We start from the raw sequence: 25,390 nt of genomic DNA on the forward strand, positions 1-25,390 counted from the left end.
GAGGGGTACATCCCTTCAAGGTTTCGAAAGAGATAGATTAACATGTACACAGTAATTCAGTATGACCTTGGTGTCTGGGAAGGGAACCTCATCTTTAAAGGAGTATTAGCATTGGTGTCATGGGAAGTGGGGGAGCATTTATCCTATCTTCAAAGTGGACATTCTAAGCAATCTGGTAAATACATTCTTTTCTTTCTTTAATGGTGAAAGCAGATGTACAATGTATGCTTTACAGGCCATAAGACAGGCTGTTCTAGTTAGCATAAAGTTCAAGACAAATCATGTATAAGCCAGAATGACTTCCCCATACCTCAATATGTGAAAAATTCTTCCATCAGTAGGCCTGGAAGATATACGAAATACACACACACACACACACACACACACACACACCAGAGAACATAATCCAGTCCCACCTGGAAGATATACGAAATACACACACACACACACACACACACACACACACACACACCAGAGAACATAATCCAGTCCCACCTGGAAGATATACGAAATACACACACACACACACACACACACACACACACACACACACACACACGAGAACATAATCCAGTCCCACCTGTTGCCTCCTAAACCCCAACAAATTTGTGCCTTCATTTTTTCATCTGACATCTGATTTTCACCTACCTCATAACAAGATTACTTTCAGCACTCACTTAACTTCTCTGAGCCTCACCTTTAAAATGAAAGGATCAGATGAAGTCATCACTGAGGTCTCCTCTAGCTCTAACACGGGTCATTCATTACTATGCTTTTGTGATGCTTACCAGAAAGGACCAAGGTAATCATGGTGTTTGTTCCATAAATACAGATGCTTAACACTTAACCACTTAATCTAACAAAAGAAAAACAAAACAAGCAAGTAGATATAGCAAATAATTTGAGAACCATTTCAATTCCTACAGCATTTATAAAACATAAAAACATATTCTACTTTCAATATAATGCCCACTTGTGCTCTCACCTCTCTCTTTAGCTTTTCTCTCTTTTGTTCTAGTCGTTTTTGCAGTTCTTTCTGTCGAGGAGAGAGACAGTATGTTGAGGTCACTGGAGGTACATCTGCAGACCGTGTCCTATGACTAGATTTTCCATTCCCCTTACTTCGATCTGAGTTGGCAGCAGAACCTGGATGAGTCTTGGGGTTGGGTGGTGGCTGAGGGATATAAGCCAGTTGCTCTTCTGTTGACGAGTGAGCAAGAGCATGAATTTTTGCTATTGGCTCTTCTTTCTTGACTCCACTGACAGATAAATTGGGAGATCTGGGTGACAACTGCTGAGGTTCATTTTCTGTATAATTAGCATTATTAATGGGGGGCAAAAACCCCTGACTCTCAATGTCTTGTAAATTCAGAAGTTCAAACTTTCCATCCCTCTCTACTAGTATTTTCCTATCCTTGTTTTCTTCAGAATTTTCATCAGTAAGCGACAGGAGCACATTTTCTTGTGCAAATTCATTGGAAATACATAACTGAGACAGTTTTCCAGACACATTACTTTCATTTTCAAGATAATTTTTGTAAGTATCAGTGTCTTCCAGAGGAGGAACTTCCAAATCAACTAATTTGTCCTTGAATTTAAGTTTTCGTTCCCTTTTATCATTCACGGGTTCTTGATTTTGTAGAAGCTTGTTGGCTTGTATAATTTTCTCCATAATATACCTCCTTACTTCCTCATCCTCTTCCTCCTCCAGGTCTTGCTGGCTTTCTAGTTTGGATTCCTGTAAAGAGTTTTCACTGTCTGAATCTGATACGGGATCCAAAGGTTGAATACTTTGTACAGAAATGAAGTCATTTCTTCTCGATGAAACCTCATCCTTGAAAGATTTGTCAGGATCAGAAAGCTGCTTGGAGTGTTCTATTTCTGTTTCATTCTCTTTTAAGCCTTGGTTAATATTCTCTTCATTCCCACAAGCCTTCTAGAAAAACAGAGATGAGATTCATTTTCAGTAAAAATTGAGACTCTTTTGTCCATTTATATGTAGACAATCCAAAATGGATTTTCATGCTCATGTAATTTATTTTATAAGTGGGAAAATTTACATGCTTCCTGCTCATACTTCACTCATAATTTTCAAATTCATATTTATGAGCACCCCAAGGGAAAAGCACTTCAGAAAAAATTTAACTCTAAATTTGAATTTGATGTTGCTAAGTACTAGACTGGTTATTTTTTTTTAATTTTATGCCAATGCATAAAAATGTACCTACAGATAGTACAATATTATTTTAATATTCCTCCCTCTATAAAATGTTCCTCCCTTTACAGTTTCAGAAGAATATATTTTTAAATGTTTTCTCCTTGTAATATTTGTATTTTTCAAAAAGATATCTTTCTCCCCAGGACCATTACAAGGTCACTGCCTTTGGTCAAGTCCTAATAATTTTGAGGTTCCTATAATCTTTTCAGATTAGTATTGCTGCTATTTTCTGCAGGACCTATACCCAAATATCAGGGTAAGTTTTAGCTCTGGATCAGATTTTCTTTCCTCAGCTATCTTCAGAGGCTCCAATAATCTATGTTAAACACTATTATATAACTTGGTCTTACTTTTTTAAAAAATGTAATTCCACATGAACCATAAACCAGCATTATCACATCACAAAACCCTGCTCCATATCTGTTTCTAACTAATGGTTTCCTACCTAGCATCTCTCCTACAAATATGTATCCTCACCTACCAAACACTTTGCCCCTAAAATATATAATTTTTTCTTTCTCAGACAATTCTCTCCTCCTGAAAGAGTTCCATGGGAGCTACTCTTTTCTGCTCTCTTCAACCCCTTAAAATTCCCTTCCTCTTTTACTAGCTCAGTCACCATTTCTAACAGCCTTCTCTTCCTAACCTGCACAACACTGCTGGATGTCCAATAAGTAAATAAACTTGGCCCCCTAAAATGACTACCAAACAACTAAGACCAACTAAGATCTCTGCCTTGTAATTTTTCTTTTTAGCCATATTTGATTCTCTGGCTCATTTCTATAGTATCTGTTTCCAAATTCTCCTTTAGCTTTCACTTCTTTGTAAAACCCACTACAATAAAATCTTCCCCCGACCCTCACCCCTGTTTCAACCTCTGTCATCCATTTTTCCTACCAGCCTCAAGGGAAAAAGTGATTGTAATAATCCACCAGAATGAGCAAGACTCATTACAGCACTCTGCTTTGACCACTGCTGTATCCTCAGCACTTAGAACAGCCTCTGACACATGGCAGGTGATCATTACTTTTTGTTGAATGAATGAATAAAGAAATAAAACAATGACTTATCATTATCACTTCTCTAATTCTATTACCCTGTGCTGTGGCTCTCACACTCTTCTAGTCATGAGACCTTGGTTCAGCATTATTGCTCTGGGTATCTCTACCTCTACTCATTTTGATTATTTTTTTTGTTAAAGATGCATAAAACTCCCATGTAAAAGTCATCTTGGAAAAGTCTTCACTTTTGACTCTGTTGCCATTTCTAAATATCATCTATCCCATCTGTCTTCTCCATTGCATAAGAAAGCAAAAAGGAACTAAGAGACCATTGTGATGTAAAACCTGCTGCCTTCATTTCCTCATACTCTTTTCCTTAACTCTCTTAAATCTGGCTTCTGTTGTAACTACTCTAATCAATGTCCCTCTAAAGTCACCTTTTCTTATCCCCATCTTGGTTCTTTTCTTTATTACTTCCCTATTTATTGACAATAATCATATTATACATAATAATTACGTATTATCTATTGTAATACACATATATAATTAGTGTCAATACATATGCATATATATATACACACATATATATTATATATGGATACACATACACACTGTATATATGTAAAGAGAGAAAGAAGGAACCTTCTGTGAACCAGGAACTGGTTCATTTTCCTGGACTTCCCTTCTACATGTCTGATAAATAGTACAGAATCATGTTTAACGGATCCACTTTTTCCTACAAATATTCCTATGGCTCAGTCTTTGAGCTTTTACTTTTTTCCATATATTCATTCCCCTAAAATTCACTCTTAAGGTTTCCAATATTAGCTGAAGACTATGTTTTTGAGGATTTGTTTTATTTTTCATGTATATTAAAAGAATAAACCCATGATTTTACCCAGGTTCATATAAAGTAGAAATTAACTGTATTTGTTTTTTACTTTTGATGCAATAAATTATTTACGTGCTAACGTAATCACTGTTCTCTCACTAATTAGCCCTATGCCTTAGGACGTTTAAACTCTCCATGCCTCAATTTTCTCATCTCTAAGATGGGGATAATTACACTTGTTCTATGTATATCAAAGGAATTTTGTGAGGTTTAGATGAGATAATATATGTGAAACTCCTCAAGAACTACAAAACACTTTGTTAATATAATTACTATGAACTCTGTTGAGAATTTATATATACCTCTATTATGCTGGCACCACTTTTTTCTTTTTCATTAATCAACGATTCCAGGTCCTTTTCAAAGTCATCTTCATATTCTCCACTATCTTTTGAATCCGTTTCTTTATTTTCATCCATTTTCTGTTTGTTAAAGAATAATGTTATAAGATTAAAAGAGATAAGGTGTACGTCATGTCCACTTTAGGGGTAGTATGGAGTATGCTTAATTAGCTTATCTTTAAGGTTAAAGGTAAGCTAATTAAACACAGAAACACAAATTATGGAATGTTCAGAATAAACATATCAGCATACCCTGAAAGAGAGACTTACAAAGGCCAGACATTTTCTAGGTGTACCACTCCTAACAACCATTCCACCTCGCCGCAATTCCTGACACCCTATTTACAAGGAGACTAAAAAAGGTGGATAAGAAAACTATCTGAGGCTTAGAGAAGGATTTTCCACATCCCTACCAATCATTAAAACTCCTTGTCCAGGTACGAGCTGATGAATCAGCTTTTTAGTCTCACTCATTCACATTTTCTCATATTCAAATAAAAACAATTATATTAATTCTCATCCTCAGTTTCTCAATCCTTCTGGTAATTTATATAGCATAATTATAATTTGTGATCTGAGAGCTTTTTTTTTAACTATGTAACAACTGACTCTCCGTTATAGTAAATACTAATTTCCAGAGAAGTCAAACTGTTGTCAATTCAAAATAAAATATATCTTTTCCATAAAAAACAAACTGTGATGCCTAGTACTATCTGGAAGGCAGTGACAAGAAATAAGAACGTCAGATGACAGTTAATAAATTTTGTGAAAATGGTGTAAAACTTTTTATTAAAATACCACTCAGTAATTTTTACAAAAAAACTAAAGTTATCTGCAAATTGAGGTCAGTTCCAAGTCCTAATTTTTTGCTCCATAATTTTTCAAATAGAGGAAGTATTTTAATCTTTACCTATAACGTGCCTTTATGTGTGTGAGCATAACATATATATGTGTGAATATGTACTGCAATTTTGACAAATATTTGTTGAACACCTACAATATTCCTATAAAATTTATAAAATATGCTCTTGAGCCCTGATACAGAAGACAAACATAAACAAAATACATAAATTTAAAATGTAGATAAAAAACATAAATTGAGGGCTTCCCTGGTGGCGCAGTGGTTGAGAGTCTGCCTGCCGATGCAGGGGACACAGGATCATGCCCTGGTCTGGGAGGATCCCACATGCCGCGGAGCAGCTGGGCCTGTGAGCCATGGCCGCTGAGCCTGCGCATCCAGAGCCTGTGCTCCCCAACGGGAGAGGCCACAATAGTGAGAGGCCCGCGTACCGCAAAAAAAAAAAAAAAAAAAAAAAAAAAAAAAATTGAAAATGTAGATAAGTGGGAAAAAGGTACATTATAAAGGACTGTGGAAAGAAGAATAAAAAAGCAACTAACTCAGTTTAAAATTGGAAATATCAAGGAAAAATGAGATGGGTTTTGAATAATGAGTACGAGAGTTCATCATCTATCCCAGACAAGAGAACAGCATGAGAAAGAACTAACACAGAAGTGCATGGAATTTTCCAATGTGGCCTGAACATAAATGTGCTCCTGGAGAAGGGTCTAGAAGAAGTGAGAAGGCATCAGTTTGATGTCATATTTTCTTTTCAAAAAGAAAATGGTTGAGGGAAAATTGTTTATGTAGATCTAATTGTCATGAAATAGCCAAAGGTAGAAATATACAGCAATAATCTGCATACGTTCCACTATTAACTTAAACAAAAAGAGCAATGCTCTATAAATATACTTAGAATTTTAGGTCCAGTTTCAAAATAACTGTAGAAATATGATCTTCAGGGCCCCAAACACCTGGGACCTTGTTTCTATACCTGCCTTCTCTTGCTCCTACACCAAGAATAAGTTGCCTAAAACCTTTTCTGGAAGTAGAAAGTACAGATGTCAAGAACACATGAAATCTAGGTACACTTTTTAAGATACAAAATGAGAGAAATTATGTTTGATTTGATAAACATAAAACATCAAACTCTGTTGTGGCCATTAGTTTCATTTTATTCTCCCCAAATGTTTGAGCAGACTACCTAACCTGGTGCCAGTTTTACTAAAGCAAGATTCACATTTTTTTCCTTCTACTGTTCACCACCAAATGATAATGAAAGCATGTGGGAGACCATCTTTCCACTAGCTGTACAAACACTAGCTAAGAGAAGAGATAACGCTATGTGTGAAAAAAATTTTTTGATAGGTTTTAGTGCACAGTATGTTCAAAATGAGTTAAAAGGATGAGATAATTCAAATAGATACATGCACCCCAATGTTCACAGCAGCACTATTTACAATAGCCAAAACATGGAAGCAACCTAAATGTCTATCAACAGATGAATGGATAAAGAAGATGTGGTGTGTATATATACACAATGGAATATTACTCAGCCATAAAAAACAATGAAATAATGCCATTTGCAGCAACATGGATGGACCTAGAGATTGTCATACTAAGTGAAGTAAGTCAGAAGGAGGAAGACAAGTACCATATGAGATCACTTGTACGTGGAACCTAAAATATGACACAAATGAACTTATTTATGAAACAGAAACAGACTCACAGACCTAGAAAACAAACTTTTGGTTACCAAAGGGGAAAGGGGGTAGGGGAGGGATAAATTAGGAGTTTGGAATTAGCAGATACAAACTACTATATATAAAACAGATAAACAACAAGGTCTTACTGTTAAGCAACAAGGTCCTACTGTATAGCACAGGGAACTATATTCAATATCCTGTGATAAACCGTAATGGAAAAGAATATGAAAAAGAATATATGAATCACTTTGCTGTACACCAGAAACTAACACAACATTGTAAGTCAAGTATACATCAATTAGAAAAAAAATAATGAGGACAAAAACATAAATGGGCTCCAAGGCTGAGACCTGGCTGAGGTACAGATAACATACGAAGCTCTGTATGCAGTTTGTTACAGTTTAGAGAAGAAAAGACAAGCTGGAACACATTGAGAGGTTGGTAAACCAGGAGACAGGGAAATAAAAGACAAGGAGAAGGGAAGAAGGCGGGTTATGAGAATAAAATGCCTTAAAGCCAGTATTCTGAGGAATACTTGAAAACCCTCAGAATGTTAGCCCACAGAAGAGAAATCTCCTAGAGAGTCATGACAACTGCTTTACAATATTTAAATGGTCACCATGTAAAGGAGGGTTGGACTTGCATTATTTCAAACAGTAAGACTAGTACGAAGGACTAGAAACTCAGGGGCAAATTTTTCCACAATGTAAGGCAGAATTTACATTTTCAAACTTGCCCTGAAGTGAGCTGCGTTCCCTGTTGATCAAATGTTTATACATAGCTCGGAAGATAATCACAGCATGACTGTTTCAAAGGAGACTGAAACTTTAGACAAATGATAGAGCTAGATGACCCTTAAGGTTTATTTTAACTTTTACTATAAGATGCAAATTAGCAAATAACTGCCGACTTATGAAATGCAAGAGAATGTAAAAACAAATGCACAGTACCATGAAAATGCTTACTCTAAAATAAATGATCAGTGTCTGAATAACTGAGTTCAAGACTTAAATTCTAAGGTCTATTTCATTTAAATGTCACCACCTTTCCTCTGCAGAGTTCTTAATATTACTTCCCCTTCCCTCTCAAGACAAAATTAGTTTTAGGCACACTGAGTGTTAATTATTCTACTCAATTATTCAACTGGATAATTATAACTATTTCTAATGTATTAGTTGGATTGTATCCTTCTAGATACTTATTTCTTTTAAGCTAAAAATAGGAAATGGACTTTCTTAAAGGACTCAAAGTCATGCCTCAATAATTTGGAAATCAGAGGTTGAGAGGAATATTTTGAAGTGACCTGAAGAAAACAAATCAATGTTTCAGAGTGAGTTTATTTATCACTGCCTAAGCTGCAAAACAGGCTAAATCACGTAAACTGTTTTGTCTACTTACCTACCAATTAAAAGTAAGTGTGCCGGGCCTTCCCTGGTGGTGTAGTGGTTAAGTATCCACCTGCCAATGCAGGGGACATGGGTTCAAGCCCTGGTCCGGGAAGATCCCACATGCCACAGAGCAGCTAAGCCCGAGCACCACAACTACTGAGCCTGTGCTCTAGAGCCCGCAAGCCACAACTACTGAGCCCATGTGCCACAACTACTGAAGCCCACGTGCCTAGAGCCCGTGCTCCGCAACAAGAGAAGCCATGACAATGAGAAGCCCACGCACTGCAAGGAAGAGTAGCCCCCGCTCGCCGCAACTAGAGAAAGCCCACGCGCAGCAATGAAGACCCAATGCAGCCAAAAATAAATAAATAAATAAATTTTAAAAAATTGTTTTAAAAAGTAAAGGTGCCAAGAATGATGTAGAATAGACTAAAACTCACTGTGATCCAAAACACTTATATAAATAATACTATTTTTTGCAGTCACATATGCCTTAGGATAATCAGCTTTATTTTCAGATCAGGAATCTTGAAATTTATTATTTTAAGATGTTTAAGTTACATAACTAATTGTTAGAGTAAGATTTCTATGGAACTCATCAGTGTTTTCCCTTAATTTCATAAAAACATGGTTCTGACCTGTAAATAAACGGTTGCCTGAAGACTCAGTAGATACTCTTTACTATTCACAAAGTACCTCACCCATGTGAAAACTCAAATTTAAAACTAAAACACAGAATCAGCAAAATAAATAAAAATAAAATAATTACAAACTAAACATGTTAGGTATTATTAAATCAAACTATTATGCTATAATTAAAAAGAAAAAAAGCCATATTTGAAGTTACTCAGGGAAGTAAATGAAGTTCATCAAATAACAAGTACCATTCTTCTCCTGTAACTTCAAAAAATTCATGGATAGTTCCCAAGTAAACAAAGAACATAAATCATAAACTCTTGTAACGAAGTCCCTTAAGCCTTTTTCAAATGCGTCACAGGATATTCAATCCCCTTCAGTTTTTTTTAATCTTCATCCCCAGGGTACTGGCCATATGGCACACAGTCTACATTCTGGAACAGAAATACATCTTACACAAACTGAATCACCTAACACGTATTCCTTGTGAGTTTCACACATTCAATGTGTATCATCAGTGAAAACCTGGCTTAGGGCAGAACCACCCTCTTAATAAGGAACTGTAGCAAGAGACAGAAATTAATTCCTTCCTCTTATGTGTCGGCTAAATCCCATGTGGTTATGACTGTAGATTTTTTAGTGTGAGTCTAAACTAAGTCCATATATACACACAATTTTGATAACTTTCTTTCAGGATTCAAAACACTCAAAAATAGTTTAAATCATTGACTCCAGTCATACTATTTTAAGCTTGTTTAAAATCTAAGAAAACGGAAAGAACGTCAAACGAAACGCCTTTTAATTGGTTAGCAAAAGCTAACCAATAATCACATCATGAAACCATCTGGCCCATTCTTACTGCGGCATCCTACCCAGACTGTGATCCCATCAGTAAAAATTTTTTTAAGTCATAATCTGTCACACAGTATGACGATAAACAATATTTTACAAACATCAGTGATAATTTTAATTTCTATCCAGGGTCCCAAGGTACCACCGACTAACGATCCCTTAGCCTCTTCATGGAAGCTAACATTTCAGGAGTGACTTTTTTCTCCCAGGGATGAGAACTTTTAGAGGCGAAAGAATATGACAAAAATTAGAAAGGGAGCTACCCTCTGAGGGGTTTCCCTCATACAGAGCGAAGTAAGGCGGAATTGCCAGGCTTCCCCGCCAGCGCCAAGCTCCGTGGACCCCGGACTCAGAAGGATGAGGCGCCAACACGAAGTCTCCTCACTCGCTTCTCTACCCACCTTTCCTCCCAGCTGTCCCAGACGTTTACCCCTTTACCCTCTCTCCCACCGTAAATATCTCCGCATCATCCTTCCCTTCGCTCCCTCTATATCCCCTCCTGCCTGTGTAAGACGCAGCAGCTGGGGTCACAAAGTCGGCCAGGGGAGTTCTCCTTTCCTCCTCTTTCTAAGCTCTGACAGTGAAGCGAGCGAGACCCCAACACCTGCGCCGAAGCAGCCAGGACCCGGCTGCCATGGCAACGGCGCGTCTCCGCGTCTTCCATCCGGGCCTCTTTCACTACAAGGGCGCAAGGAGACCAGCGCAGACGCAGACGATAGCTTAACAACACCTACCTCTCCGGGCGCTCATCCTGGTGCGGGCAAACGACCTCTCTGGCTGCGGTTTCTGGGGAAACGACCAAGAAATGCAAGCATCACCCACAAGTTTCACGATCGTTAGTAAGAATGGGGGGAAGTTTACTCTCTGGGTTGAGTTTTCCAACGTGTGTCTCTTGCCGGATACGGACTTTATTAGAATGAATTCTAGGAGTATATTTCCGTTAAGTTGTTTTCTTCACCATTAACTTCCAAAAGTAGTTTCAGCTTTCATTAGTAGATAAGTACATTGCTAATTAGTGACCGGAAGATTCCCCATCCCACCCCTATCCCCCCTTATCAAAACCAAACTTTTGCAGCTAGAGGTTATCATACTAAGTGAAGTCAGAAAGAGAAAGACAAATACTATGTGATATCACTTGCATGTGGAATCTGAAATATGGCACAAATGAACCTACTATGAAACAGAAACAGACTCACAGACGTGGAGAACAGACTTGTGGTTGCCAAGGGGGAGGGGTGGGGGAGGAAAGGACTGGGAGTTTGGGATTAGTAGATGTAACCTATTATATATAGGATGGATAAACAGCAAGGTCCTACTGTATAGCACAGGGAACTATATTCAAAATGCTGTAATAAAACATAATGGAAAAAATATGAAAAAGCATGTCTATATGTGTATAACTGAGTCACGTTGCTGTACAGCAGAGATTGGCACAGCATTGTATATCAACTATATTTCAATTAAAAAAGAGTAGAATAAAATAAAAACTTTTATTGCCCAAGAAAATGGTCAAAGGAAATAGGTTGTTTGCTCCAGCTTTCAAGCATGTCAAAATGGTCATCTAGAATTTTCTCAAATCCTCCTTAAAGGTCATCTTTATGTATGAAGGGGGAGCAAGGTGATTTTGGGGCTGTGGTGACAAATGACAAGATTTTAGGAATTGTCCATTCCATACCAGAAATAAAACAGGGAGAAATGAAAATATTTCCTCAGCACATTCCATTCAGATTATTTTTGTTTATTATTAGGATTTCTATCATTTGGTAAAATGGAGAGCACCTTTTCTCCAAAGAGGAGCAATATGAAACTGAATTTTTAAGTATTCTCCAAACTGGACAGTGGACTAAAGTTAAAAAACATAGAAAAGATTTAAGGTTAAGATTAATTACAATGTTGAGTGCACTTCCTAGCTACAGTGTAGAATGTATAGTTGTAATGAACTAATGTTTCTTCTGCTGCAGGACTTTGGTCTTAGGCCAAACACTTGAAAAAGACAAAAAATATATAATTATCAAGTGTTGAAGTTCAGAGGAATTTTAGTCAAATCTCCTTTAGTGAACATGGAATTACTACAAAGCTAAAGTTGACCTTACGTTTCTGAACTCCTAGTTGAATATTTTTTCCACTGACCCTCCTAAATATTTTAAGTATTTTTGCAAATATTAATGGAATATAGCACTGTTGTTCATAATATCCAAAAAGCAGAAACAACCCAAATGGCCAAAAAATAATGAATGGATACATAAAATGTAGTATATCCATTCAATGGAATATTTCAGCTGTAAAAAGGAATGAAGTACTGATAAATATTCAATACTACAACATGGATGAACCTTGAAAATATTACTGAATTGGTCAACCGGACCCATGCTTAGAGAGTAGATCTTAAGTGTTATCACCAAAAAAAGAAAAGTAACTATGGGAAGTAATGCATGTGTTAATTAACTTGATTGTTGTAATCATTTATACTTATAAATATTATATATAGTATAATATTTAATATTATATAATATTTACATATAAAATATTTATATATATAAAGTTATCATATTGTACACCTTAAAAATCATGTCATATAACCTAACTATATACAATTTTTATTTGTCAATTATACTTCAGTGAAGTTGGAAAAATAAAGTCCTCTTTCCTCTTCTCTCTGGTGTGAGCCCTTTGGACTACCAATGACTGCACAAGGAAGGAGAATTAAGGAAATACAGGAACAGGATGATTTAGGTAAATGCAGGTACAAAAAGAAAAGAAGTTTTCTGCTATCCAGGCCCTTTCACTTAGATGGACTTTAATGCTCTTCAAAGTCAGAAAATGTTAAACATCAATAAATGACTGTGTTTTAGTAATAGGCAGCAGAAATGTGTTTGGAATTTATGACTCATCAAAGACTGGGATTTTTTTTTAATTGGGGTATAGTTGTTTTATAGCGTTGTGTTAGTTTCTACTGTACAGCAAAGTGGAGTTCCCTGTGGTATACAGCAATTCTCATTAGTTATCTATTTTATATGTATTAGTGTATATGTGTCAATCCCAATCACCCAATTCATCCCACCCACCCTTTTCCCCCTTAGTGTCCATATGTTTGTTCTCTACATCTGTGTCTCTATTTCTGCCTTGCAAACTGGTCCATCTGTACCATTTTTCTAGATTCCACATATATGTTTTAATATATGATATTTTTCTCTTTCTGACTTACTTCACTCTGTATGAGTCTCTAGGTCCATCCACGTCTCTACAAATGACCCAATTTTGTTCCTTTTTATGGCTGAGTAATATTCCATTGCATATATGTACCACATCTTCTATTTTTTATTAATTAATTTATTTATTTATTTTTGGCTGTGATGGGTCTTCATTGCTGCGCGCAGGCTTTCTCTAGTTGTGGCGAGCTGGGACTACTCTTTGTTTTGGTGCGTGGGCTTCTCATTGAGGTGGCTTCTCTTGTTGCAGAGCATAGGCTCTGTGCGTGCAGGCTTCAGTAGTTGTGGCTCATGTGCTCTAGAGCGCAGGCTCAATAGTTTTGGCAAACAGGCTTAGCTGCTCCGCTGCACGTGGGATATTCCCGGACCACAGATAGAACCCATGTCCCCTGCGTTGGCAGGCAGTGGATTGTTAACCACTGTGCCATGAGGGGAGTCCCCGTCTTCTTTTTTTTTAATTAAATTTTTTTTATTTGGGTATAGTTTTTTTTACAATGTTGTGTTAGTTTTTACTGTACAGTGGAGTTCCCTGTGCTATACAGCAGGTTCTCATTAGTTATCTATTTTATACATAGTAGTGTATATATGACAATCCCAATCTCCCAATTCATCCCACCCCCCTTCCCCCTCTTGGTGTCCATAAGTTTGTTCTCTACATCTGCATCTCTATTTCTGACTTGCAAACCAGTTCATCTGTATCATTTTTCTAGATTCCACATATATGCTTTAATAGATGATATTTTTCTCCTTCTGACTTACTTCACTCTGTATGATAGTCTCTAGGTCCACCCACATCTCTGCAAATGACCCAATTTCATTCCTTTTTATGGCTAAGTAATATTCCATTGTATATATGTACCACATCTTCTTTATCCATTCGTCTGTCAGTGGACACTTAGGTTGCTTCCATGACCTGGCTATTGTAAATAGCGCTGCAGTGAACACTGGAGGTGCATGTGTCTTTTTTTTTTTTTTTTTTTTTTTGCGGTACGCGGGCCTCTCACTGTTGTGACCTCTCCTGTTGCGGAGCACAGGCTCCGGACGCACAGGCTCAACGGCCATGGCTCACGGGCCCAGCCGCTCCACAGCATGTGGGACCTTCCTGGACCGGGGCACGAACCTGTGTCCCCTGCATCGGCAGGCGGACTCTCAACCACTGCGCCACCAGGGAAGCCCATCATGTGTCTTTCTGAATTATGGTTTTCTCTGGGTATATGCCCGGTATTGGGATTGATGGGCATTATGGTAATTCTATTTTTAGTTTTTTAAGGAACCTCCATACTGTTCTCCATAGTGGCTGTATCAATTTACATTCCCACCAACAGTGCAAGAGGGTTCCCTGTTCTCCACACCCTCTCCAGCATTTGTTGTTTGTAGATTTTCTGATGATGCCCATTCTAACTGGTGTGAGGTGATACCTCATTGTGGTTTTGATTTGCATTTCTCTAATAATTAGTGATGTTGAGCATCTTTTCATGTGCCTCTTGGCCATCTGTATGTCTTCATTAGAGAAATGAAAGACTATGGGATTTTACAAATAGCGATCACTATATATGAATAGTGCCATGTGTTTTCCCTCTCCACTGTTTAATTTAATACTAGTTATAACTATAAATTTCAAATGTCCATTCTGAAAAAAAGATCCAAGAAAGAGATAAAACTCCCCCAGTTTTCTGTCATTGTTCATTATACCTGGTATAGAAATAAGTACACAAAATGAGGAAGAGAGCAGCATAAAGTTGAGCAACTCTCTTTCAGTAAAAAAAAAACACTTTGAAGGCTTTTAGAAAAGCCAACATTTATTTAATTTAAGTACCCAGAAGAGATTAAATAAATGCCAAGAATTAAGAAGACATGACTGTTCAAAGTAATACACTTTACAATATTTAGATTCTGCATAGAGTCACGATATTCTAAATCATTCAACAAATATTACTTAGCACTTAAATGGCAGACACTGTTCTAGATACTTGGAATATATCAATGAACTATCATATTCCCTGGAAGTCAGAGTTCCAACTATCTCAAACACCTAGAACCCAACTGCCAAAAAAAAAAAGGTGCAAAAGTCTGAGTCCTTTGCCTTATTTTATTCTAATAAGTTCAGATCTCTGAGTTCTCAGCCCAGAAATTAAAATGTTGTCATTTGAAAGGAAGGGGAAAAGAAGAGGTGAAATTTTAAGCATGTATTTTTCTGAATTTTATACTTATACATTCCACCTTTAAGGCTCATTTATTTACAGAACACAAGGGCTTTATAATGTTTACATACATGTATTTGAAATCGATACATTAACATCTGGATCTTTTGTAAATTAAAAAAGGTATTTTATAATGTAGGGAATATTTTCTTTAGGAAGTGAAAAATTCACCGCCTTTATGGAGCTCACCTTCTGGTAGGGAGAAAAGACAATAAATAATAAACATACTAAATAAGTAAATCATATTGTGTGTTAGAAGGTGAGGAATGATATATAAAACATAAAGCAAAGAAGAGAGGATCAGAAGTGTGGGGCTAGGTTGTAGTAATGGGGCTGCTATTTCAAATAACTTAGTCAAGTTAAGCCTCACTGAGGTGACATTTGATACTTTTAATAGTAGTTATACAGAGATTTGATGTATAATAATATTTATCAATTACATATATATTACATATCAGATATATCTTATATCTGGATATAGTTATAATAAAAATATAGCAACTGCTGAAAAAATCAAGACATTCTTTCTGTAGTGCACTATTATGAGTGTGTCACAGTAAAGGCTGGAGAGCTTGAGTTTGCATATGACCCTTAGCAGCAGCACAATCCCTTTTTCAGCTTGTATGCCAGCAACAAGTACATTCCTTTAACACAAAAAAATTATTCAGCACTTGTTTCATGTGTTCAGCACTTTGTTTTTTTAATAAATTTATTTATTTATTTATTTATTTATTTTTGGCTGTGTTGGGTCTTCGTTTCTGTGCGAGGGCTTTCTCTAGTTGTGGCAAGCAGGGGCCACTCTTCATCGCGGTGTGCGGGCCTCTCACTGTCGCGGCCTCTCGTTGCGGAGCACAGGCTCCAGACACGCAGGCTCAGTAGCTGTGGCTCATGGGCCCAGTTCCTCCGTGGCATGTGGTATCATCCCAGACCAGGGCTCGAACCCGTGCCCCCTACATTAGCAGGCAGATTCTCAACCACTGCGCCACCAGGGAAGCCCTGTTCAGCACTTTTGAGTGTATGCCCAGCCCCCATAAGGCAGAAGTTTCAAGGGATCTCCTGCTATGAGGCTCTAGCTTACTCAGTATGTGATTAGAAATCCTGAAATCTGGGAGGATTTTATAGAAATAAATTATAAAGGGAAAGAAGCAAAATGAATCAGAGGTTAGCCTTTGAGGAAAAACAACAAACATAATTTACCTTTTAGATTATTGACAGGAAAACCCTCTGTTTATAAGTAGTGTTTTATTGCCTGATTGAATAATTACTCTTTGAAACTACCCATATGGTTAAACATTAAGTGCCATTTGCTAAGCTGTCCTATAGGTCTAGCTCTTTGCAGTTTTATAGCAGAAGTTGCACTTTCTTGACTTCTAGACATACATATTTAATGTGAAAAGCAAAAAATAATTAAATATGAAAGCTAAACTACGAAGGCTCTATTTAAGGTATACAAATAGTATTGATGACTAGTAATAAGAATGACCCTGCTTTTCATCTGTGCGAGATCAGATAATTGACTCATCAACATGAGGAAATGCACTTCAGGTCACTCTGCTGTCATAAAAATACTTTTAAATTAATAATCTCTATAGTCCTTCATGTTCCACTTATATTCTTTACTATTAACATCACCCCATAGAAAGGCAAAGTACATTTTGGTTTATTGAAGGTAATATACAATTAGGCATAAAATTTGCCTGTGATTAAGTTTATACTCAACATGTTCCCAAAGGGATTTGAAGCTGCTTGCAATACCATCCTGGATACAATGAATGGTAGATATAGATGAAGCGAATGCCAGTATCCTAACACAAAGAGTCAGTTCAGTTTCTGTAACTGAGTTTTCAGATTTTAAGCAGCTAGTGTAAAAATGGAAATAAAGTACACTTTCTAGCTCTTAAAAGAAATCACATGTGTTCCTCAAGAAAAACCCGTTGTCCTGGCATTTATTTTTCAAATAATTTCTTTGGTGCGGTTTTTAGTAGGAGTAGTCAGTGATGAAAGGGCCAAGGCATTCAGTAGCATTTTTTGTTTGTTTGTTTGTTTTAAACATCTTTATTAGAGTACAATTGCTTAACAATGGTGTGTCAGTTTCTGCTTTATAACAAAGTGAATCAGTTATACATATACATACGTCCCCGTATCTCTTCCCTCTTGCATCTCCCTCCCCCCCACCCTCCCTATCCCACCCCTCTACGTGGTCACAAAGCACCAAGCTGATCTCCCTGTGCTATGCAGCTGCTTCCCACAAGCTATCTATTTTACATTTGGTAGTGTATATATGTCCATGCCACTCTCTCACTTTGTCACAGATTACCCTTCCCCCTTCCCGTATCCTCAAGTCCATTCTCTAGTAGGTCTGCATCTTTATTCCTGTCTTTCCCCTAGGTTCTTCTGACCTTTTTTTTTTTTTTGATTCCATATATATGTGTTAGCATACAGTATTTGTTTCTCTCTTTCTGACTTACTTCACTCTGCATGACAGACTCCAGGTCCATTCACCTCACCACAAATAACTCAATTGCGTTTCTTTTTATAGCTCTTAAGTACTCAGAATTCCATGAGCATCTGGAAAATGTTCTCAAATAACTGAAGGGTAACTGTCTCAAAGTTTCAGTGGAACAAGATAGAAAGCCCAGAGATAAACCCACACACCTATGGTCAACTAATCTATGACAAAGGAGGCAAAGATATACAATGGAGAAAAGACAGTCTCTTCAATAAGGGGTGCTGGGAAAACTGGACAGCTACATGTAAAAGAAGGAAATTAGAACACTCCCTAACACCATACACAAAAATAAACTCAAAATGGATTTGAGACCTAAATGTAAGAGCAGACACTATAAAAGTGTTAGAGGAAAACATAGGAAGAACACTCTTTGACATAAATCACAGCAAGATCTTTTTTGATCCACCTCCTAGAGTAATGGAAATAAAAACAAAAATAACAAATGGGACCTAATGAAACTTCAAAGCTTTTACACAGCAAAGGAAACCATAAACAAGACGAAAAGACAACTCTCACAATGGGAGAAAATATTTGCAAACCAATCATCGGACAAAGGATTAATCTCCAAAATATATAAACAGCTCAGGCAGCTCAATATTAAAGAAACAAACAACCCAATCCAAAACTGGGCAGAAGACCTAAATAGACATTTCTCCAAAGAAGACATACAGATGGCCAAGAAGCACATGAAAAGCTGCTCAACATCACTAATTATTAGAGAAATGCAAATCAAAACCACAATGAGGTATCACCTCACACCAGTTAGAAGGAGCATCATCAGAAAATCTACAAACAACAAGTGCTGGAGAGGGTGTGGAGAACAGGGAACCCTCTTGCACTGTTGGTGGGAATGTAAATTGATACAGCCACTATGGAGAACAGTATGGAGGTTCCTTAAAAAACTACAAATAGTGGGCTTCCCTGGTGGCGCAGTGGTTGAGAGTCCACCTGCCGATGCAGGGCACACGGGTTCGTGCCCCGGTTCGGGAAGATCCCACATGCTGTGGAGCTGCTGGGCCCGTGAGCCATGGCCGCTGAGCCTGCGCGTCCGGAGCCTGTGCTCCACAAGGGGAGAGGCCACAACAGTGAGAGGCCCACATACAGCCAAAAAAAAAAGCTATAAAAAAAAAAAAAAACTACAAATAGAACTACCATACGACCCAGCAATCCCTCTACTGGGCATATACCCAGAGAAAATCATAATTCAAAGACACATGCACCCCAATGTTCACTGCAGCACTATTTACAATAGCTAGGTCATGGAAGCAACCTAAATGCCCATCGACAGATGAATGGAAAAAGAAGTTGTGATACATATACACAATGGAATATTACTCAGCCATAAAAAGGAACGAAATTGAGTCATTTGTTGAGACGTGGATGGATCTAGAGACTGTCATACAGAGTGAAGTAAGTCAGAAAGAGAAAACAAACATCGCATATTAACGCACGTATGTGGAAACTAGAAAAATGGTACACATGATCCGGTTTGCAGGGCAGAAGTTGAGACACAGATGGAGAGAACAAACGTATGGATACCAAGGGGGGAAATCGCGGTGGGGTGGGGATGGTGGTGTGCTGAATTGGGCGATTGGGATTGACATGTATACACTGATGTGTATAAAATTAATGACTAATAAGAACCTGCAGTATAAAAAAACAAACAAATAAAAAAACAACTAATACTAAACTTTCTTTGGGTTATTTGTATTGAAATATGTTAATATAAATGTTTCAGACATTACATGAAATTTCTAAAAATCTTATATGTTCTGGTATAATGTTATAAGTCATAATTCTAGTTATTACTTTAAAATGTATATCTCAGAAAAAACTAAATTTCCTTGTCAATTGCATTATTATGAACTTTCATCAGATCTTTAACCGTGGTCATTTTTAAGTCTTTTGTCATTTACAGACAGTTCTGGGTGTACTGTGATGCTTTTGCAAAAATGTTCCTATAAAAGGGTTTCATCTTCAGGGAATTCATGGAAAAGACTCTGACAAGTACAGGTTTCTGGTAACTGACTATACTGCTGAACTGAATGAATAAGCATTTTCAGAACTCTAATGGAAAACTGATGAATTCATAAAAGTGCTAACAAAAGATCAAGATGAAAAAAAATTAATTACATGGGACTGAGTGAACTGATGAGGATGATTATAATTTTTGTGACTTTCTGTTTGAATAAAAAAAAAATCCCACAAGGACTCAGAGGCAAAAAATATACAAATCAATTTTCACTGCAAAGTAAAGGAGCTGTTACAGTGGAGGATTACTGGACTGAATGTCAGTATTATGACATAGTATGAATGTGTTTCATGTTTGGTAATTGCAATCATTGTTACTTTTGTTGTAGCCATCCATTTACAATGCTTGGTGTCAGTTTATTTATCTCTTGTAAAAATAAAATACAGTGTGTGTGTGTGTGAAAAAAGAAAAAGAAAAAAAGAAAAAAAAATTATACTGGGGTACAAAGTTCACTTGTAAAGAGGTTATTTGGTACATACAGATTAATACCTTTTGTTTGCTTTTATAAATAAAAAAATAAGCAATATGCTATTTTTTTTTACTATCCTAGCTTTTCTATAGATAAACTATTAAACTATTACAATCAAATTCTGTTTAGTTTTTTGACAGCCTCCATTTTACAACTTAGTTCCTATATTTTCTACCTGGTTGTCCTTTCAGAACATGCCTTGTGAAGTTTCACTACATCTACTGACACACATTGCTTTCAGACTTCCACAATTAATCCTGAAATTATCACATTTTCATTTCCAGAAAGTCTGAAATATTTTTCATTGAAATTTCATAGAAATCGAGCTATAGAGTTATAGAACTCAATTTGCAATGGATTACTAAAAAAAAAAGGTAGCATATTATATGGACAACCATAAAAACCGAGACAAGACAGTAATAACTTAGCTTCTTAAAAACCCACTTGCGTCACCAGATCATTAGGGACAAGCACTTCTGAGGCACGGGGTGGGGGGGATTAGCACTTCACCGCTGCAAGTGTGAAATGCCACTTTCTATAATCATCTTTATGTCTTTCAACTGAGACAGAAACTTCCATCTCACTTACGGATTTTAGAGCAAAAAGGATCAGAAACATTCCTTTTGGCCCATATCCTTTTGTGTCTTTTCCCTTCTCCTGACATTCTCTTATTACTTCAGAATTCTTATTTTTTCCAAAAAGAAAAGAGAATAGGTTGAATTTTTATCCCTTTGAAATGCCTCACTGGACCCCTGAAAAATCACTTAACTGAAATTAATTTTCACTTATTTTTAAATTTCTCAGTCCCTAAGGACTGCCATACTCTTTAAGTTACTTTAGTTAGGATTTTACATTTTAGCTTTGCCTAGAGCTGGAATTTCAGATGGCTTAAAGGCAATTTCAATTTTTTAAAAATAGTGGCCTGTGAGGTATGCTTAGCCTTTTGAAAGAGAGATGCTTTTCAAAGAAATGCCCCCAAATTTTCACATGCCTGTAGACTTATGCAATTTCATAGAGGCTTTCTAAGGAAATTTAATTTAATAAGGGTTTCCACCATAATGGTCTCACCTAGACACTCTGCCATTTAAATTTCCACAGGGGCTTGATGTTTACAGAAACTTCTGAATCGTGACAACCTTGTTTATCTGTTTGAAGCTCATTTTTATATGCTAGGTTTTACTAAGCAGAGTATAATAAAAGGCCTATTTAAGGTTTTTTTAAGATTTAGAACAAAATATTGTTCCATCACCTATGTCTTAAGTGGAAACGCTAAGGCAGGATTTCTCCACCCCGGGCATTACTCACATGTGGGCTGGGCCCTCCCTCGTCAGGGGCTGCGCTGTGCTGTGTAGGAAGTTTAGCCGCATCCCTCGCCTCAACCCACTAGATCTGAATAGCACCCCTCTCTTGCCCTCCCCACCTGCCACTACTTCTGACAACCAAAAAATATCTCCAGACATAGCCAAATGCCCCTGGGAGGCAAAATGAGCCCAGGTGAGAAGTGCTGCTCTAAGGCATGCTATTTTGTGCATCTTCAAAACCAAAGATTCTACAGTAAGCCTCAATCTTAATCTTTACAGAGAAGGCGTATAATGTAAGATGAAAACAAGTAGGACCAAAACATTCTGGCAGGGAAAAATATTCTAAAATATAACCAAGCTGAGATTGTAATTATAAATCAGTCACTTTCTGGGCAGCAAGGTCTGATTTCAGCTGAATCTCAGCTAATTTCAAAGTCATTTCTCTGTAAAGGGCACCACTCACTTTTAGGTTCGTCCCCAACATTTGCTTCTTTTCTCTCTGAAGTTCTTTTCTGTAGCGATGGATGCTTTCCTCTGTGTCTGATAAAGCAGCCACATCACCACTACTCTTTTCACTGCTTGCTTCACAATTCTGCACCAAGTTGCTTTCAACCTTAACTAAGGCAGAAGAAAAAGAACCAAGGGTAACCAATTCCTTCTCCAAAGCTAATGCTAAATGACCAAGTAGGAAATCCTCACTTCCTAATTTTAGATTTTTGAAGAAACTGTTTATAGGGAGAACTCTGCTGAGATTATGAAGGCACTGGAACAAAACTGTTTGATTCCTGCAATAGACTATTAAAATCCCTTCAAATGGTGTTCTTTGTTTCCAGTTGAAGAGTGTCCCATAGAAGCTTCCTGGCCTTTTGCAAAAGCAAATTTCTGGAAATTCTTTGACAACTTCACATTCCATGTGTTCTAAGAGCCATACCTTCATTGAATTCAGAGCATAGCTGGGTGATATGATTTGAAAACAAGTTCTCTGCCAGGCCGCGAGAAGCGCAAAGAGATCTTCCATGTGTTCTATAGGTTTCTTCTTTGGAAATGTCAGCAGGTATTTCCCACTTGAAAGATCTTCTAGACTTAAAAAAATTCTGCCACACTGAACATAACGAGCTGCAGGATGGTTATCATTCTCTCTCTCTCTAATTTGTAGCAGCACAATGCAGCAAAAATTACTGAATGCTAAAAGTGGCGAAAGAGATGTTACAGCAGTAATCATCTGCACATACTCTTTCTCAGATGGTTGTACACAAACAATGCTTTCCTCTTTCCCTTCTTCCTCACTATCAACACTCAACTTGATTTTTTTTACCTCTGATCCTATTTCATATGGCACTGACCTTGGTACTGGCGAACATTTCCTACTCAACTTGATCACCCTACTTTGACACTTAATGAGCAGAAAGCTGGAGTTAGGGGCTTGATCCATTGACAGTGATAAAGTCGCATGATTCAGGGACACCTTCAAAGATGTGGTTTTCACTCCAACAACCAAGCTATCTTCTATTACACGATACCATATATTCTCTACTAGCTGTTCTGAATCTTGAAAATTATCTGATAACTTTTCATCAAAGGTATAGACAGGATTTTCTTCTTCACCACAAAGAGTGGCAAGACATTCCTCCTGTGCACTTGATGTACTATCATCTTTCCCTTGAAACAGGTTCATTAAAGCCTTGTAAGATTTTGAAATAATTTTTTCCTTAAGCAAGAGATGCTGCTGTAATTCCTGAACAGAAACCAAACCAACTTTCAATCTTCTTTCCAGAGGTGGAACCACCAAATAATTCTTTTTGCCATCAAATAAGTCATCTTCATTGTAATCCAATGTTTCACTTGAATAGTTTAAGTTGTCCAGGTCTGTTATTTTAAAGGAACTAAGGCAATCTGAATTCAAGGGGTCCTTAAAAAGTAGCAGTACTTGTTCAGTTCCAGTTCCAAGAAAGTCATCTATCAGCACTGAGCTAACTTTCTCCCACTTAGCAGCAACCTGAAAGTTCTTTTCCCAAACAGCACAAGCATCACTGGCCCTAAAGGATATGACGAAAAGGAGGTCTCCTCCACCTGAATTCATAAGTTGAATTGCACAAGGATCTTCAAATGGAAGCTGGCACACACTTTTAGGAGTCCCATTTTGGAATGAAATCAGCTGATTCTTTTGAGTAAGAGCAATCAGAGACATTCTTAACCGCTTGTTGACAATCTCAGTTGCACAGACATGCACACATGTTATCACACTGGTATAAGCAGGAGGGATAATGTATGTATCACTTATTACTTCTCCCCTTTCAAGGGAGTATACACAAAATTGAGTATTCCAAGTTGCATAATCTGATTTTGAAGGCTGTGGGTTACATCCTTCCTCAGATAAGTAACATCTCTTTCGTCCTAACAAAACCATACCTACATTTTCAATCTCCCCTGTCCACTCAATAGAGGAAAACTTAATGGACACAGTAACAACTTTGCCAGTTTGGGAAGAGATATAAAAGAATGTTTGGACACATCTCCATAAAACTAAAGGGCCATTAAGGACCCTTATGCTGTCCTTCAACTCACAGTGTAGTTCAAAACTCAAACGCTTTTCAAATTTATTGGTACTGTGAAGAAATAGTAGAAAATATCTGAAAATGTTACTCTCTTTAATGCACTGTATCATAATATAAGGCAGATTAATTCCAGTTCTGAAATCTGAAACACAGTCGCAACCCATAATTTTTAAATGAGAGTATTCTTCTTTTATGCTAAAGAATCCAGTGGATTTCTGAACAAATACTCCTGTTCCTCTGTCAAATACCATTCTTCTGACATGTAGTAACACAGGTGTTTTTGTAGGCCCTTCATCTACAAAATTTCCTTTAGACAAACGAAAAACAAGGACTTCTCCATTATAACAGAAGAGCCTTTCTTGTTCATTAGATGACATTGCTTGTTTGCTAGTAAAGCCACAGTATCAAGCCCAATTTTCAAATGTAAATCGATTCCAGTTGATGCTTCTAAACCTAAAAATGAAATGAGGCAAACTGCCATCCAGTAGGCAGAGCTGTTTTAAAGATGTCAAAGATGTATCCTCTGTTAAGTATTTCATCCTCCAAGTGAGAAAGATGCTGCAGAGGTGAAGAAAGTGTCAAGCGAAATAATCCCCGAATAGAGTAAGCACTTGGAAAAATTTAGTTATCCTTCCAGAGAAGGGTGGGCACAGGGCCCGGGAAGCCCACTTCCTTCGCGCTCTTCCGCAATAAAGGGACTAGGGGAGCAAAACCCTGCGCCGCCGCCACCCCCTCGGCGAAGGCTGGGTCAGGGAACACGCCGCCGGTCCTACCTCAGCGTGTGAGGCTCTAGCACACCGCAGCCGCCATGTCCCCAACGCCGCAAACCCTCTCAGCGCCAAGCCGCTCCAAACCTCCCGCCCGCGCGCTGCATCTTGGGAGGCCCAGGCCGGACGCTGCGTCTAGCGTAGAGAAGGCGGAGCCTGCCTAGCGGCCAGAACCCGGTTGCCAAGGGAGGCTGAGGAGGCGGGGCCTCCGGGGAATATTGTGAAAGCGAATGGCAGGAGGAGTTAGCCAGGGCTGAGCTTGAAGAGGGAAGCGCCCGCGATCCGCCGGCTGGCGGGGGCGGGTCCGCAGTGCAGGAGACGTCGGGGGGCGGGGCCCCCGGGCGGGGCCCCCAGTAGCATTTTTATAGCAAAGGTATAGACAAGTTCCCTAAGGCTGTTCCGATTTTCTTGAGAATAATAATTTTTTAAAGCTATACTTCAAAACCATAAACTTAAAAATATTGACTTTGAATTC

At 37.8% G+C, this 25,390-nt stretch overlaps 2 protein-coding genes across 2 annotated transcripts in view; both read right to left on the minus strand.

Moving 5' to 3' along the window:
• CCDC181 (coiled-coil domain containing 181) overlaps nt 1-24,995 on the minus strand; it is a gene marked incomplete at its 3' end in the record, with an annotated part of 42,358 nt that extends 17,363 nt beyond the window's left edge. The window contains exons 1-4 of the mRNA XM_081225695.1: nt 24,922-24,995; nt 10,607-10,658; nt 4,414-4,533; nt 986-1,936 (exon numbers count right to left, since the gene is read on the minus strand). Of these exons, the coding sequence (XP_081081821.1) occupies nt 986-1,936; nt 4,414-4,530 (1,068 nt within the window). The 5' untranslated portion in view covers nt 4,531-4,533; nt 10,607-10,658; nt 24,922-24,995. The remainder of the gene's footprint in view (nt 1-985; nt 1,937-4,413; nt 4,534-10,606; nt 10,659-24,921) is intronic.
• Nucleotides 21,185-24,584, minus strand: LOC308612001 (Fanconi anemia group B protein-like). The gene has a single exon (XM_081224203.1). The coding sequence runs from the start codon at nt 24,523-24,525 to the stop codon at nt 21,964-21,966; it is 2,562 nt and encodes an 853-aa protein (XP_081080329.1). The 5' UTR covers nt 24,526-24,584; the 3' UTR covers nt 21,185-21,963.
• Nucleotides 24,996-25,390: the final 395 nt, after the last annotated feature.

This window comes from Mesoplodon bidens (assembly GCF_964165515.1).
Source record: "Mesoplodon bidens genome assembly, chromosome: 2".
NCBI classification, from domain to species: Eukaryota; Metazoa; Chordata; class Mammalia; order Artiodactyla; family Ziphiidae; genus Mesoplodon; species Mesoplodon bidens.

What these genes read in the sequence shown, in the direction of transcription:
- LOC308612001 (XM_081224203.1), bottom strand. Translation starts at nt 24,525, where the DNA reads ATGTCATCTAATGAACAAGAAAGGCTCTTCTGTTATAATGGAGAAGTC.